The sequence below is a fragment of the Oratosquilla oratoria genome, chromosome 23 (genome assembly GCF_046742065.1).
Source record: "Oratosquilla oratoria isolate Oo_2021 chromosome 23, ASM4674206v1, whole genome shotgun sequence".
NCBI lineage: Eukaryota > Metazoa > Arthropoda > Malacostraca > Stomatopoda > Squillidae > Oratosquilla > Oratosquilla oratoria.
The window spans coordinates 34988044-35005669 of record NC_134799.1 but is presented as its reverse complement, the minus strand read 5'-3'; the positions used below and the strand labels follow the sequence as shown (position 1 = coordinate 35005669).

General features: G+C 42.9%; 1 protein-coding gene across 3 annotated transcripts in view; it reads right to left on the bottom strand.

The window, feature by feature from the left end:
- The window catches only part of Hira (histone cell cycle regulator-like protein), a 78237-nt gene that overhangs the window by 19872 nt on the left and 40739 nt on the right, over window positions 1-17626 (bottom strand). For all 3 annotated transcript variants that reach the window (XM_076206924.1, XM_076206925.1, XM_076206926.1), the window contains 5 exons: window positions 17431-17570; window positions 12401-12517; window positions 8745-8996; window positions 6942-7197; window positions 5123-5396 (listed from right to left, as the gene is read on the bottom strand). In XM_076206924.1, the coding sequence (XP_076063039.1) occupies window positions 5123-5396; window positions 6942-7197; window positions 8745-8996; window positions 12401-12517; window positions 17431-17570 (1039 nt within the window). The remainder of the gene's footprint in view (window positions 1-5122; window positions 5397-6941; window positions 7198-8744; window positions 8997-12400; window positions 12518-17430; window positions 17571-17626) is intronic.

The following is a 17626-nucleotide window of genomic DNA, read 5'->3' as shown; positions in this document are numbered from 1 at the left end:
GCTGCATTGCTTCTGACCCAGTGCGGGGGACAAGATGCAGGGATGACCCTTCATCCATGAGGAGTCAAAATGAGAGGGAGGGAGGGGTGGTGGATGGGAGTGGAATGAATGGGGATGAAATGGATATGAGAGGATATATGCCTTTTTACTTTGGCTATTTCCTTGGTACATACATATATACATATACCAAAGGCTTTTTCCCCCTTGCAAAGGAGGAAGCCAAAATAAAAAAGGCATAGTTCCTCTCCCACCCATTATATCCCCACATACTCCATTCCCATTCACCACACCTCCCTCCATCTTTTCTTGGCTCTTACTGGATGATGATCCCTACATCTCGCCCACTACCCTGGGTCAGAAGCAATGCGGCAAGACACAGCATATCCACAACAAGGCCATTAATTTTAATTGGTGATCCCCTTGGTAAGGGGGAAAAATCCCTTGGTATATGTATGTACAGTGAGACCTCTCATTAACGGATGTTGATTAGCTGTGTTTTCAGTGTTTTTGCTGTGTTTTCGGTGTTTTGGAGTGTTTTTTGGGTGGCATAGTGATTGCACGCACTAAACAACAGCACTAAAAACACCGAAAAAACACCAAAAACACCGTAAACACAACTAATTAACGTCCGTTAATGAGAGGTCTCACTGTATGTACATTCATGATACTGAGTATGGGGTGGTGGAAAGGATCAAAGGGGTTATGTGTATAACTGTGTGTCTATTATTCTCGTCTGGGGTATTGGCTGCTTGTTATTGTGGCAAAGTAGCATGCAGTTGATACTTTAGGGTCTATATGGGGCGCCCCTACGGACCAGAGCCACACATCATTTTGTCTATGATTGAGGAAAACTCTGTTCATAGAGAAATGATGAAACTTTTATACTACGACTGTCCCTCCATTATGCTGTCCTCCAACCCCTTGTTGCTGTCCTGTACCATTTCTCTGAGTATTCTTTTTCTGTGATGGGGGAATTCCCTGTGGTGGGGGAAAAGAACTAGGGATCCTTCTCCTTGTAGCCCCACTGGGGACATTCCTAAAAGAAAAAGAGAAGGCATAAGAGGGGCTGGAAGTTCTCGGACCAGCACCCTAAGGTTTGGGTCTTTTAATGTGCGTGGATGTGGTACAGATGAGAGTAAAAGGGAAGAGATAGGTAGTATATTTGTGAGAAGAAAGATGGATGTGTTGGCTTTGAGTGAAACTAAGTTGAAAGGGAAGGGTGAGTGTAAGTTTGGGAATGTAAGTGGGAGGTTATCAGGAGTGAAGAGAGGGCGAGGGAGGGAAGGGGTGGCTATTCTAGTAAGTGAAGAGATAGGTAAACGGGTAGTGGAGTGGAAGAAGGTTTCCTCAAGGATAATGTGGATGAAGGTGAAACTGGGGAAGGAGATGTGGGTCTTTGTAAGTGCTTATGGGCCTGGCAGTGAGAAGAATGTAGAAGAAAGGGAGGCCTTTTGGATATATCTAAATGAGTGCATAGAGGATTTGGGAAGAAATGTCAATGTGATAGTACTGGGAGACCTTAATGCTAGGGTGGGAAATGGTCCAATCGATGGAGTGGTTGGGAAATGTGGAGTTCCAGGAAAAAATCGTAGTGGAGAGTTGATGGTGGAAATGTGTCTAGAGAGTTGATGATAGCAAATACAGTGTTTCGGAAGAAAGTCAAGCATAAGTACACATGGGAGAGGGTGGTGGAGGGAAGGGTGGTAGATAGAGTGCTAATGGATTATGTTGTGGTAAATAGGATTATGATAGGAAGAGTTAAGGATGTACATGTGCTAAGGGGAGAGGGTGGGGGAATATCAGATCATTTTTTGGTGGAAGGTAAGTTGAAAGTGGAGGATAGATGGAGGAAGAGGAAAGGGACAAAAGGTAGGGAGGTTCTTAGAGTGAACTCTTTGAATGAAAAGGAAAAGGAGAGGGAGTACGGAAAGAAGCTGAAGGAGGAGTGGGAGGGAGTAAAGGGTAGAGTAGAGCTGGGTGTGGAGGAGGAATGGGGATGGTTCAAGGAGGGAGTCATAAAGTGTGCAAGGATGGTGTGTGGAACAAGAAGGACAGGGGGAAATAGAAGAAAGGATAGTGAATGGTGGGATGAGGAAACAAAGAAGGCTGTAGAAGAGAAGAACTGAGCTTTCACAGATTGGTTACAAAATAGGACGAGGGAGTCATATGAGAGGTACAAAGAAAAGAAAAGAGAAGTAAAGCAAAAGGTAAAGGTTGCAAAGAGGAGAGCAGATGTGAAATGGGGTAAGAGTTTGACAGAAAATTTTGAAAGTAATAAAAAGATGTTTTGGAAAGAAATTAAGAGAGGAAGAGGAGGCGAATCAAGAAGAGAAGAAAAGGTAAAAGGTGCAGATGGAGAGATGATAATGGAAGAGAAAGCAGTAAGGGGAAGATGGGCAGAATATTTTAGGGAGTTGCTACATGTGAAGGAGGATAGGGAAGGAAAGATTGCTGCAGTGGGAAGTGCGAAGAAAATGAGAGTGATGAATGAGGAGAATGGAGGAGAAATAAGGAAGGATGAGGTGAAGGCAGTTGTTAAGATGATGAAAGCAGGTAAGGCACCTGGTCTGGATGGATGCCATGCAGAATGTCTGAAAAAGGGAGGTACAGTGATGGTGGACTGGTTGGTTAGGTTATTTAATGTTTGCTGGAGAGAGGGTAGAGTGCCGGAGGACTGGAGGAGCGCCTGTATAGTTCCACTTTACAAGGGAAAAGGGGACAAGTGTGAATGTAGTAGTTTCAGAGGGATTAGCTTGTTAAGTGTAGTTGGGAAGGCTTATGGGAGGATCTTGATTGAGAGGATTAGGAGAGGAACAGAAGGAGTAATTGGTGAGGAACAGTGTGGATTTAGGACAGGTAGAGGTTGTGTAGATCAGATCTTTGTGGTAAGACAGATATGTGAGAAAGCTATAGGAAAGGGGAAGGATGTTTTTTGGGCTTTTATGGATCTGGAAAAGGCTTATGATAGGGTAGACAGAAAGGCACTGTGGGAGGTTATGCAGATATACGGGATAGGAGGAAAGCTTCTGGGAGCTGTCAAGAGTTTTTATGAGAGTAGTAGAGCTTGTGTCAGGATTGGAAATGGAGAGAGTGAGTGGTTCGAGGTAAGGGTGGGACTTCGTCAAGGATGCGTTATGTCGCCCTGGCTGTTCAACTTATACATGGATGGGGTGGTGCGAGAGGTGAATGCAAGGGTGGTGGGCAAGGGATTGGAGATGGTTAAAGAAAATGGAGAAAAGTGGGAGGTGAGCCAGCTGTTGTTTGCGGACGACACTGCGCTTGTGGTAGGATCGGAGGAGGGATTGAGGAAGTTGGTGGCAGAGTTTGGGAGAGTATGTGATAGAAGAAAGCTAAAGATAAATGTGGGTAAAAGTAAGGTGATGAGATGTACAAGGGGTGAAAGTGGCAGTAGACTGGAAGTGAGCATTAAGGGAGAGCAACTGGAGGAAGTGGATAGTTTTAGATACTTGGGTGCAAATGTGGCAGGAAAAGGTGGAGTGAAGGTGGAGGTACAATGTAGATTGAGAAGCGAGTAAATGCCTTGGTGGATTAAAGAGTGTAATGAGGAATAGACATTTGGGAATGGATGCTAAGAGGAGACTGTATGAAGGAGTGATTGTGCCAACAGCACTGTATGGGGCAGAAACATGGAACATAAGAGAGGAAGAGAGAAGGAGTTTGAATGTGTTTGAGATGAGGTGTCTGAGAAGTATGATGGGGGTTACTAGGCTAGATAGAGTGAGAAATGAGGAGGTGAGGAGGAGAACAGGGGTGGAAAGGGAGTTGGGAGATAGGGTTGATGAAAGAGTATTAGGATGGTTTGGACACATGGAAAGAATGTGTGAAGAAAGACTAGTAAAAGAGGTATGGAAGGCAGATGTGGAAGGAGTGAACATGAGGGGACGTCCTAGGATGAGGTGGATGGATGGGGTGAAGGGGGCTTTGGGGAAGAGGGGAATGTCTGTTGAGGAAGGACGGGAGAGGAAAGAAGACAGGTGAATGGAGAATGGTTGTATATGGATGATGTGATGCATGTGGTGGAATGGGCGGGGGATGGGGGGTGAGGTAATATGTGTGAGCAAAATTTGACGCAGCCCAAAGGGATTTCTCCCCGTCCTCTCATTTTATGCAATGGGGGGACGGAGAGGGGGGGTCGCCGATTTAATGAAGCGGCCTTGCTGTGGATGTGCTGTGTCTTGCGACACTGCTTCTGACCCAGGGCAGTGGACAAGGTGCAGGGATGACCCGTCATTCAGGAGGTGCTAAGATAAGAGGGAGGGTGGAGGGGTATGGAGTGTATTTAGGGATGGAATGGGTGGGAATGATTTTATGCCTTTTTCTTTTTGGCTTCCCCCCTTGTAAGGGGGAAAAACCCTTGGTATATATATGTATGTATGTCTATTATTCTCATGTTCTACTCTGGCAAAAGGATTTTTGTTTCTGAGTGTAAATGTTATATTGGAGCTGTTTTACTGCAGCCAGTCATTATTCTCAATGTTTTATTTTGAGTTGCTTTTAGGATGTCTTTGTATGTTTTCTTGGTTGCTCAGTACCATGCTGTGGGTGCATAGGTAACTGTAAATTTTTTGAGCTGATTATCTACTTGGACAGTGTTTAGTGTTTCCTTCTGCTGTACATATCCTGTACCTGCAACTGCTGAGGTTCTTCTCTGTCCTCACTGTCAGGCTTTTAACCACTTCAGTACAATAACACCTACATAGGCATCAGGATCTTGATTAAATATATTATTTTTGTAGTTGTACATGAGTTACCCCCGGATTCTGTGAACTGGTTTGATCACTTTTTCTATGTTTATTATTACACATAGTAAAAGAGAATGAGTAATACAGCAGTGACTTTATATTTTATAATGTGAGTAGTGTGTTGAAGCATACATTTGGCAGCCGACGCTGTGTGTGAGAATTTGACTTGTTCTGAAGTGTGTGAGGGCTGAAGGTCATGTGTGTAAAAAATGAGGCCCAGTATCTATTCATTTATTTTTTGGTTCAGAATATTAAGTCAAGTGTTGTCGAAAGTACAACTATTTATGAATAATTGATCATGATTCCAGAAAATGAATGAGGTAAGACAAAGATTGTTCCCTGAAAAATCAAGACCTTACCTGTTTTGATATCAAGAATATGCAAGCTGCTGTCAACACAGCTCACTGATGCTATAGTGGATGTCGCTACTGCATAGGTAATGGGTGATGTCATATGCACAACCCAAGATGCTGAGTTCAAATGTGACCTCATTATACGGTGAATGGCTGGTACATTATTGGTGCTACTATTGGTAGCTATGGTATTCCCAGGGACCCCAAACTTGCAATTGACCTTCCAATCATTTTCCACAATGAGAAGTGGGGCTGGCGATTCTCCTTGTTCCCCTGGAATCTGACAAAAGATATGTGGCCACATGAATATCCTGAACACATTTCAATTCATTATCATTCTACAACATATCCATCTTATTATTGGAGGCTGTGTATAGATGATACTATGATGCATAGAAGGGAGTGGGTGGGGGATGGGGGGATGAGAGTATGTATGAATGATATTTTGATGCATACATACATACATATACCAAGGCTTTTTTCCCCCTTACCAGGGGGGTAGCCAACAAGGACAAGGCACAAAAACATTCCCACCCATTTCATCCCCGAAAACACTCCACACCCCTCCACCCTCCCTCCCGTCTTTGCACCTCCTAGATGACGGGTCATCCCTGCACCCTGTCCACTGCCCTGGGTCAGAAGCAGTGTCGCAGGACACAGCACATCCACAGCAAGGCCGCTTCATTAAATCGGCGACCCCCCCTCTCCGTCCCCCCATATAAAGGAGAGGACGGGGAGAAATCCCTTCGGGCTGCGTCAAAAATTTTTGCTCACACACACTACCTCACTCCCATTCCCCCGTCCAATCCACCTCATGCATCACAACATTTTCCATATACAACCATTCTCCATTCACCCCTGTCTTCTCTCCTCTCCCGTCCTTCCTCAACCGACATTCCCCTCTTCCCCAAAGCCCCCTTCACCCCATCCATCCATCTCATCCTAGGACGTCCCCTCATGTTCACTCCCTCCACATCTGCCTTCCATACCTCCTTTACTAGTCTTTCTTCACTCATTCTTTCCATGTGTCCAAACCATCCTAATACTCTTTCATCCACCCTATCTCCCAGCTCCCTTTCCACCCCTGTTCTCCTCCTCACTTCCTCATTTCTCACTCTATCTAGCCTAGTAACCCCCATCATACTTCTCAGACACTTCATCTCAAACACATTCAAGTTCCTTCTCTCTTCCCCTCATGTTCCATGTTTCTGCTCCATACAGTGCTGTTGGAACAATCACTCCTTCATGCATTTTGATGCAGCCTGAAGTGATTTCTCCCCATCTCATCTTTTTCTACATAAGGGGACAGAGAGGAGGGGGTTGCCAATTAAATGAAGCAGCCTTGCTGTGGATGTGCTGTGTCTTACTGCATTGCTTCTGACCCAGGGCAGTGGGCGAGATGCAGAGATGACTTGTCATCCTGGAGGAGCCAAGAATAGAGGGAGGGAGGGGTGGTGAATGGGAGTGGAGCATGTGGGAATGAAATGAGTTGGAGATTTATGCCTTTGACTTTGGCTACCTCCCTTGTAAGGGGGAAAAAGCCATTGGTATATGTATGTTACTATCTAACCAATAACAACTGAAAGCACACCCAGTTTTGCTACATCACGATTCAGTTCCATGTATTCACCCATCAGGATGCATGACATCAACCCAATACAAAAATTTCAATTCAACCTAATAGTTATGCTCTTCATAGATTTTGTTCAAGCTAGTGATAAATGGAGTATTAATCAATCAATACCCTGTTCTTCAAATAGAAATTGCATGAAATTAACACAGTTTAACAACTGATCAAAGGCGGTATCACACTTATTTTCCTCACCTGAATCTTAGCAGACTTTGAAATAGATGCTTCTGGAAGTATGTTGACAGACTGAACTGGCACCACAGCAGCTTTTGGAACTTGAGTGGTTGATGGGACAGGTGGGGGGGCAACTGGTTGAGTTGGTGTTGTAATTTGGGTAGATGACCGATCATACAGAGGGGGCCGCCCACGTTTCCTCTTGATAGAGATAGGTTGTGCATCCTCCAAACGTCGTTTAACACCCACCGATTCAACTTTCTCTCCTTTGTCAGCACTGGAAGGTAATGCAAAATCCATATTAGAAAAGAAATACATACATATACCAACGGCTTTTTCCCCCTTACAAGGGAGGTAGCCTAAGTCAAAGCATAAGTCTACTACCACCCATTTCATCCCCACATACTCCACTCCCATTCACCACCCCTCCCTCCCTCCTTTCTTGGCTTCCCCAGGAGCCCACTGCCCTGGGTCAGATGCAATGTAGCAAGACACAGCACTTCCACAACAAGACCACTTCATTTAATTGGTGACCCCCCATTTCTGTCCCTTCATGCAGAAAAAAAGAAAAGATGAGGAGAAATCCCTTTGAGCTGCATAAAAATATCATTCACACGTACTTTCTCAACCCCCATCCCCCACCCACTCCCTTCCATGCATCACAGCATTATTCATACACAACCATTCTCCACTCATCTTTCTTCTCCCTTCCTCAACACAATCCCCTCTTTCCCAATCCTCTTTTACCCCATCCATCCATCTCATCCTTGGTTGCTCCCTCATGTTGACCTTCTAGCTGAAACAAAATTTTAGTGACAAAATCAAATTCAAGTGTTTGTTGATCCGCACACCTAAGGCATTTTCAAGTCTCCCCTAACACTTCACCATACACACTATCCCACACGATGATACAATTAATCATTGGGTGTGCAGTACTTCTACAGAACACCTATAGTGCAAAATACTACAACAGGGCTAGAATAAAAAATATATATATAATTTCTCTCTTGCTGAAGGTGTGCGGCACACACCTAGCACACCCTGAATATATGCCCTTGTTCTCTCTCCATATAAGGAAGGTAGCACTCAAGGCACCTACTCCTGCCCATCACCTACTGTTTCCCTCTCATCTTAGCCCCTTGTGGATAAAGGGTCATCCCCATCTCCTGCCCACTGCCTGGGTCGAAAGCAATGCACCAAGTGACAGTATATTCACAGCAGGGCCACTTATTTACACAGAGACCTTCCCTCTTTGTATCCTATCTTGTTTAATTTATGCATCTTCATTTTACAAATCTTTTCAGATTTATGCCAGACTTGTGAAGAGAGGGACCAAGTACTAGCCCCTTGGGGTTCCACCTCTAGGTGGAGTGTTCTAGATGTTTTTGAGTGAATAACAATAACTACCATGAGATGGATGAATAGAATGAGGGGGAATGTCTGTTGAGCAGGGAAGGAAGAAGGCAAAAGATAGGTATGAATGGAGAAAGGTTGTGAATGTACTATAAATTGATGCAATCCAAAGGGATTTCTCTTCTCTATTTTTGCACAAAAGGACAAGGAGGGAGGGTCACTGTGTCAATGAAGCAGCTGGGCCTGTTGTAGATATGCTGTGGCTTGCTGCATTGCTTTTGGCCTCTGGGGAAGGGACAGGGATGATCCTTCATCCACAAGGAAATAAGATATAAGGGAAATAAATGGGCGATGGATGGGAGTTAGATAGGTGGGGGTGATTGCATGACTTAGCTGGTTGCTTCTTTTATTATAATAATCCTCTTGGTATATAGATTGAAGTATGGTAGACTTGATGAATCAATCACTCACCTTTCAATTCGGGCACTGAGACTTGATGGAATATTAGGTGGATCAGGTGGTACCACTGCCTGGTCAGCCTTAGTTCCTCCTATGGCAGCACTCTGCGAAGATGTACTTATTGCATGATTGGAGGCTCCCTTACTGGGAGTGGAAATGTTGGGTTCTACCACAGCATCCACCTTCTCCACCACAATACTGCTCTTTTCTTGGCGGCTACTGGAAAAGCTGCAGTTGCTGTTTCCATAGGCATTGGGAGTTTCCCTGTGGAAGGCAATTAAACAGTTAAATATATATATACACACGCACATACAATATATATATTAACAATAATAATATACATACACATACTGATGGCTTTTTCCCCCTATACAAGAGAGGTAACCAAAAACAAAGGCATAAAATCTACTCCCACCCATTCCATCCCCACACACTCCATTACCATTCAACCCCTCCAACCCTCTTATCTTGGCTCCTCCTGGATAAGAGGTCATCCCTTCATCTCACCCATTGCCCTAGGTCAGAAGCAATGTAGCAGGACAGTACATCCACAGCAAGTCCACTTCATTTAATTGGCAACCCCCTATCTCCATCCCCTCATGCAAAAAAATATAAGACAAGGATAAATCCTTTCAGGCTGTGTCCAAATATCATTCATACATACTCCCTCATCACCCCATCCCCCACCCACTCTCTTCCATGCATCACAGTGTCATCTGTACACAACCATTCTCCACTCATGCCTATTTTCTGTCTTCTCTCTTCCTTCAACAACCATTCCCCTCTTTCCCAATGCCCCCTGCCCCCTTTACCCCACCCATCCATCTCATCCTTGGTCACCCCTTCATGTTCACTCCTTCCACCTCGGTTTTACTAATCTTTCTTCACTCATTCTTTCCATGTGTCCAAACCATCACTATCTCCCAGCTCCCTTTTCACCCTCACTCTCCTCCTCACCTTGTTTCTCACTCTATCCAGCCTAGGAACTTCTATTATACTTTTCAGGCATTTCATCTCAAACACATTTAAACTCTTTCTCTCTTATGATGTTCCATGTTTCTGCCCCATAAAGTGCTGTCAGCACAATCACTCCTTCATACAATCTCCTCTTAGCATCCATTCCCAAATGTCTATTCCTCATTACACTTATTTTTTTTTTTTTTAAACTTGGTTCTCTCAATCTACATTCTACCTCCACCTCCACTCCTCCCTTTCCTGCCAAATTTGCCTAAAGTATCTACAGCTATCCATTTCCTCCAGTCTCTCTCTCTTAATACTCACTTCCAATTTGCTGCCATCCTCTCACCTTGTACATTTCATCACCTTACTTTGACCCACATTTATCTTCAACATCATTTTTTTACACACCTTTCCAAAATATGTTCCAAACTTCCTTAATCCCTCCTATGATACTGCTACAAGTGCAGTGTCTTCAGCAAATAACAATTGGCTTATCTCCCATTTTTCTCCATTGTCTTTAACCATCTCCAACTCCTGACCCATTACCCTTGTGTTTATCTCTCACACCACCCCATCTATGTATAAACTGAACAGTCAAGGTGACATAACACATCCCTGGCAAAGTCTCACCTTTACTTTAAACCACTTACTTTCCATTTCCAATTCTAATACAGGTTCTAATATTCTCATAAAAACTATTGACTACTCATAACAGTTTTCTTCCTATCTCATATATCTGCAATACCTCCCACAGTGCCTTCCTGTCTACCCTGCCATAAGCCTTTTCCAAATCCATAAAGGCCCAAAAAACATCCTTACTTTTCCTAAAGCTTTCTCACGCATCTACCTTATCACAAAAATCTGATCCACACAACCTCTACCTGTTCTAAACCTACACTGTTCCTCATCAATTACTTTCTCTGTTCTCCTAATCCTCTCAATCCCAACCCTCCCATAAGCCATCCCAACTACTCAACAAACTGATCCATCTGAAACTATGACGCTCACACTTGTTCCCTTTTCCCTTGTAAAGTGGAACTATGCAGGCACTCCTCCAGTCCTCCAGCACTCTACCCTCTTTCAGACAAACATTAAATAACCTAACCAGTCAGTCCACCATCACTATTTTTGGGAGGAAATTAAGTATTGAGGGAGAGGCAAAGCGAGTAGAAAAGAAAAGGTAAAAGGTGCAGATGGAGAGATGATAATGGAAGAGAAGGCAGTAAGAGGAAGATGGGTAGAGTATTTCAGGGAGTTGCTAAATGTGAAGGATAGGGAGGGAAAGGTATTTGCAGTGGGAATGGCTAAGAAAATTACAGTGATGAATGAGTAAAATGGAGGACAAATAAGGAAAGGTGAGGAGAAAGCAGTTATTAAATTGATGAGAGCATGTTAGGCACCTGGGTTAAATGTACGTCATATGGAATATCTAAGAAAAGGAGGTATAGTGATAGTGGACTGGCTGGTGAGGTTGTGTATTGTTTGTCTAAAAGAGGGTAGAGTGTTGGAGGACTGGAGGAGTGCTCATATAGTTCTGCTTTACAAAGGAAAAGGGGACAAGTGTGAATGTGGTAGTTTCAGAGGGATCAGTGTGTTGAGTGTAGTTGTAAAGGCTTATGGGAGGGTCTTGATTGAGAGGATTAGGAGAAGAACTGAGGGAGTAATTGATGAGGAACAGTGTGGGTTTAAACAAGTAGGGATTGCATGAATCAGATTTTTGTGGTAAGGTAGATATGTGAGAAAGCTTTAGGAAAAGTAAGGATTTTTTTGGGCCTTTATGGGTTTGCAAAAGGCTTAGGACAGGGTAGATAGGAAGGCACTGTGGGAGGTATTGCAGATATATGGGATAAGAGGAAAGCTGTTAAGAACAGTCAGTTTTTATGAGAGAAGTAAAGCCTGTGTTAGAATTAGAAATGGAGATAGTGTGTGGTTTGAAGTAAAAGCAGGACTTCGCCAGGGATGTGTTATCACCTTAGCTGTTCAATTTACATATGGATGGGGTGGTGTGAGAGGTAAATGCTTGGGTAATGGGCTGGGGATTGGAGATGGTTAAAGAAAATGGAGAAAAATAGGAGATAAACCAGTTACTATTTGCTGATAAATCTGCACTTGTAGCAGGATCAGAAGAGAAATTAAGGAAGTTAGTGATGGAGCTTGGGAAGGTGTGCAAAAGAAGAAAGTTAAGATAAATGTGGGTAAAAATAAGGCAATGAGATGTACAAGGGAGAATATGGCTGCAAATTGGAAGCAAGTATTAAGGGAGAGACTGGAGGATGTGGATAGTTAAAGATACTTGGGTAAGAATGTGATGGGAAAGGAAGGAGAGGAAGTGGAGGTAGAATATAGATTGAGAGAACTAAGTAAATGCCTTGGGGGATTAAAAAGTGTAATGAGAAATAGACATTTGGGAATGGATGCTAGGAGATTGTATGAAGGAGTGATTGTGCCGACAGCACTGTATGGGGCAGAAACATGGAAAAAAAAGAGAGGAAGAGTTTAAATGTGTCTAAGATGAAATGCCTGAGAAGTATGATAGGGGTTACTAGGCTGGATAGAGTGAGAAACAAGGTGAGGAGGAGAGAGGGGGTGAAAAGGGAGTTGGGAAATTGGGTAGATGAAATAGTATTGGGATAGTTTGGACACATAGAAAGACTCCAACACAAAGGCTATCCATTGTCTCTTCTGTAAGGTGTACTACATGTGCTTACCCTTCTGCTGGGGGAGGGATGAACATTGGTGTGATGCGCCTCTTCCCATCTGCCGTTCGCATTTCAATTTGCTTGTTTATGGGAGCTGCTGGTGATACCTTCTTCTTTTCATTCACACTGAGGAGAAAAAGTGAAAGTGAACATGAAAACAGATGATATAATCAAGCAACAAAGCTGAGAAATGATAACTAAAAAGCTTACCAAACAATAACAGGCCCATAGTATACTCAAGTACAAAACTCCTTCTAGCTTCTCTGTCTCACGTGAATCAATAGACACCCCTCTGTACTCAGGACAGCAATTGGTGTCAATCTATTCCATCTCTCACATGCCACACATTCAGAAGCTAGTTCTACATGAAAGGAGCCTTACTTTCCAATTTCTATTTTATGAAGTGTGTGATCATGATTATCCACTTTTCTTTTGTTTATCTAATTTTTTCTTCCATGTGAAGTCAATGCATACTTTGACTTGCTTACCCCTTTGTCAGGGGATAAAGGCCACTGGGACATGTAATCATACATTCAATTCACATGCAATAAAATGGTATTATACACACTTTGGAGAATATATATATACATATACCAATGGCTATTTCCCCCTTACAAGGGAGGTAGCAAAAAAACAAAGGCATAAAATCCACTCCCACCCATTCCATCCCCACATATTCCACTTCCTTTCACCACCCTCCCTCCCTCTTATCTTGGCTCCTCCTGGATGATGGGTCATCCCTGCATCATGCTAACTGCCCTGGGTCAGAAGCAGTGTAGCAAGACACATCACATCCACAGCAAGGCTGCTTCATATAATCAGTGACCCCCTTCTCCGTCCCCTCATGCAGAAAAAGAGAAGATGGGAAGAAATCCCTTTGTATGCAAATGATATATTTTGGGCAATGCTATACATGCCTATCCTACTTTCAGTGGAACAAATCTAGCTAACAATTAACATCACTGAAAAGAATATTGCACGTACCTAACTTCTACTATCCTGCTTAAATCTCTTTATCATCTTCATGATTCTACCTCTTTGGTGCAACGTTTATAACATTTCTCAAACCCTTCTAACTTTCTTCTCTCAACACTCTGCCAAGCTTAGCTACCAGCTACTTCAGTCTCCTTGGGGTCAGTCACATGCACAATGTCATCCACAATTAATACATACATTAATATATATATATTATATATACATATATATATACATATATATATATATATATATATATATACACACACACACTCAAAAAGGATAACTATAGAAGAGATCGGAAAAAGAATAGCTTCCCACACAGAGTGCTGGATATCTGGAATGACTTAGATAAAGAAACAGTGTGTGCAAATACTATTCGAGATTTTAAGAAAAAACTTGATGCTGAAAGATACAAAGATGGGTCATCACGAGCATAGCTCCCATCCCGTGTAATACAACTAGGTAAATACGCACACACACCAATGGGCCTTTTCCCCACCTTAATAAGGGTGCCAGGGGACAAGTCAAAGCACACTCACCCAACCCCCATTCATTACAAAGGATTACAAAGGCGGAGCATGCTGACAGGAGACCTTTTGGTCCACATCTAGGTCGGATGCGAAAAAAAAAAAAAAAAAAAACTATAATAATGTAAATAACAAATAAAATACATAAATATATGCATAGGTATAGTTAGATAATAAACAAACAGGTAAATAATAATAAATTGACATATACATACATACATATACCAAGGCTTTTTCCCCCTTACAAGGGAGGTAGCCAAAAAGGAAAAGGCATAAAATCATTCCCACCCATTCCATCCCTGAATACACTCCACACCCCTCCACCCTCCCTCTTATCTGAGCACCTCCTGGATGACGGGTCATCCCTGCACCTTGTCCTCTGCCCTGGGTCAGAAGTAGTGTCGCCAGACACAGCACATCCACAGCAAGGCCGCTTCATTAAATCGCCGACAACCCCTCTCCGTCCCCCAATGCATAAAAGGTGAAGACGGGGAGAAATCCCTTTGGGCTGTGTCAAATTTTGCTCACACATACTACCTCACCCCCCATCCCCCCACCCATTCCACCTCATGCATCACAACATCATCCATATACAACCATTCTCCATTCACCCCTGTCTTCTGTCCTCTCCCGTCCTTCCTCAACAGACATTCCCCTCTTCCCCAAAGCCCCCTTCACCCCATCCATCCACCTCATCCTAGGACGTCCCTTCATGTTTACTCCCTCCACATCTGCCTTCCATACCTCTTTTACTAGTCTTTCTTCACTCATTCTTTCCATGTGTCCAAACCATCCTAATATTCTTTCATCAACCCTATCTCCCAACTCCCTTTCCACCCCCGTTCTTCTCCTCACCTCCTCATTTCTCACTCTATCTAGCCTAGTAACCCTCATCATACTTCTCAGACACCTCATCTCAAACACATTCAAACTCCTTCTCTCTTCCTCTCTTATGTTCCATGCTTCTGCCCCATACAGTGCTGTTGGCACAATCACTCCTTCATACAGGCTCCTCTTTGCATCCATTCCCAAATGTCTATTCCTCATTACACTCTTCAATCCACCAAGGCATTACTTGCTTCTCTCAATCTACATTCTACCTCCACCTTCACTCCACCTTTTCCTGCCACATTTGCACCCAAGTATCTAAAACTATCCACTTCCTCCAGTCGCTCTCCCTTAATGCTCACTTCCAGTCTACTGCCACTTTCACCCCTTGTACATCTCATCACCTTACTTTTACCCACATTTATCTTTAGCTTTCTCCTATCACATACTCTCCCAAACTCTGTCACCAACTTCCTCTATCCCTCCTCCGATCCTGCAAAAAGCGCAGTGTCGTCAGCAAACAACAGCTGGCTCACCTCCCACTTTTCTCCGTTTTCTTTAACCATCTCCAATCCCTCACCCACTACCCTTGCATTTACCTCTCGCACTACCCCATCCATGTATAAGTTGAACAGCCAGGACAACATAACGCATCCTTGAGGAAGTCCCACCTTTACCTCGAACCACTCTCTCCATTTCTAATCCTGACACAAGCTCTACTACTCTCATAAAAACTCTTGACAGCTCCCAGAAGCTTTCCTCCTATCCCATATATCTGCATAACCTCCCACAGTGCCTTTCTGTCTACCCTGTCGTAAGCATTTTCCAGATCCATAAAAGCCCAAAAAACATCCTTTCCCTTTCCTATAGCTTTCTCACATATCTGTCTTACCACAAAGATCTGATCTACACAACCTCTACCCATCCTAAGTCCACACTGTTCCTCACCAATTACTCCCTCTGTTCCTCTCCTAATTCTCTCAATCAAGATCCTCCCATAAGCCTTCCCAACTACACTTAACAAGCTAATCCCTCTGAAACTACTACATTCACACTTGTCCCCTTTTTCCTTGTAAAGTGGAACTATACAGGCACTCCTCCAGTCCTCTGGTACTCTACCCTCTCTCCAGCAAACATTAAATAACCTCACCAGCCAGTCCACCATCACTGTACCTCCTTTTTTTTAGACATTCTGCATGGCATCCATCCAGACCAGGTGCCTTACCTGCTTTCATCATCTTAACAACTGCCTTCACTTCATCCTTCCTTATTGACATATAACTGACAAATAACTAATAATAAATGAAAATCAAACAGACAAATGGTAACAAAACAAAAGCAAATAATATAAAATAAATTATAATCATTACAGCATCTTGCTTAGGTGTTTACCTAAATGATTCTTAAAGCTTCGAACTGAACTACATTGAACTACCTGTGCAGGAAGTTTATTCCATTCATTAACTACACGGTTGTTTCTACCTACTTCTAAATTGAATCTATTTCCGGACAGTTTGAGACCATTGTTTCTTGTCCGATTCTCATTCAATGTGAAAATTTTGTCACTTTTGATGTTGTCAATTCCCTTTAGAATTTTAAAGACCTGTATCAAGTCACCTCTGAGTCTACGCTTTTTTAGGGAAAACAGATTCATACATTCATTACACTTCCCATATTAGTACCTTGTGGATGAAGAGGTGCTACGATGGGGGGGATAAATCATAACATCCATTTCCTATGTTCTTCCATTCTCACCCACCAATTCTAAACCCCTGCCCAGCACTTTTGCTATCTTCCATTATGATTCCATGTACATACACAATGAACACCCTTGACATCACACAACCCTGGTGTAATATTACAGTCACTTCAAACCATTCATTCTACCTATTCTAAATCCTCACATTTGTCTTAATATATACAGATCCTTTTATATCAGGGAGGGCCAAGTCGAGACACATTCTCCTCATGAACATTAAAATCTTTTTACATACATACATATACTAAAGGCTTTTTCCCCCTTACATGGGAGGTAGTCAAAAAACAAAGAAATAAAAACCACTCCCACCCGTTCCATCCCCAACATACTCCACTCCCATCTACCCCCTTCCCTCCATCTTATCTTGATACCTCCTGGATGATGGGTCATCCCTGCATCTTGCCCACTTTTATAAAAGTAAAAATCTTTTTAATACTACTATAATCTGACTTGGTAAGCTCTCTATATAACAAGCTCTCCCTTATAAGTGAGGTAGCCAAGCTAAGGCACCTATCCACTCCCATCGATCACTCTGTTTCCCTCTATCTTAGCTCCTCGTGGATAAAGGGTCATCCCCATCTCCTGCCCATTGCCTGGGTCAGAAACAATGCAGCAAGACACAGTACATCCATTGCAGGGGATGTACTCCCTTCCACAGTAACCTCCCTTCCCTTCTGGTTGTGTCAAAACATCATTCATACACAATCACTCTCCATTCACCCCTATCCCCTGCCTTCTCCCTTCCCTGCTCAACAGACATTCCACTCCTGCTCAAAGCCCCTTTCACCCCATCCATTTCATTTCACCCTCAAATAAAATTGGGTCGTTAAAATTTGGATTTCACCAAACATACAAGGTTTATATCACTACTAATACTCCTAAATCAGACACACAGAAAAGTAAAGATAAATATTATTTCAAAGGTGTCATAAAATACATTGTCTAACCTGATATTATTGGTTATCGTCTTCGCTTTTTCTTTCTCCTCCTTAAATTTCAGAAACTCTGGATTCTCAATTATTGTAGGATTAGCATTACTATTTGTCATTGCTGCAGACTGTCCATACAGCTTGAAGTGTAAGTTGCTCTGTAATAGAAGAGGAATTATAAACAAATTTTATACAAAATATGAGGCTGCAAACT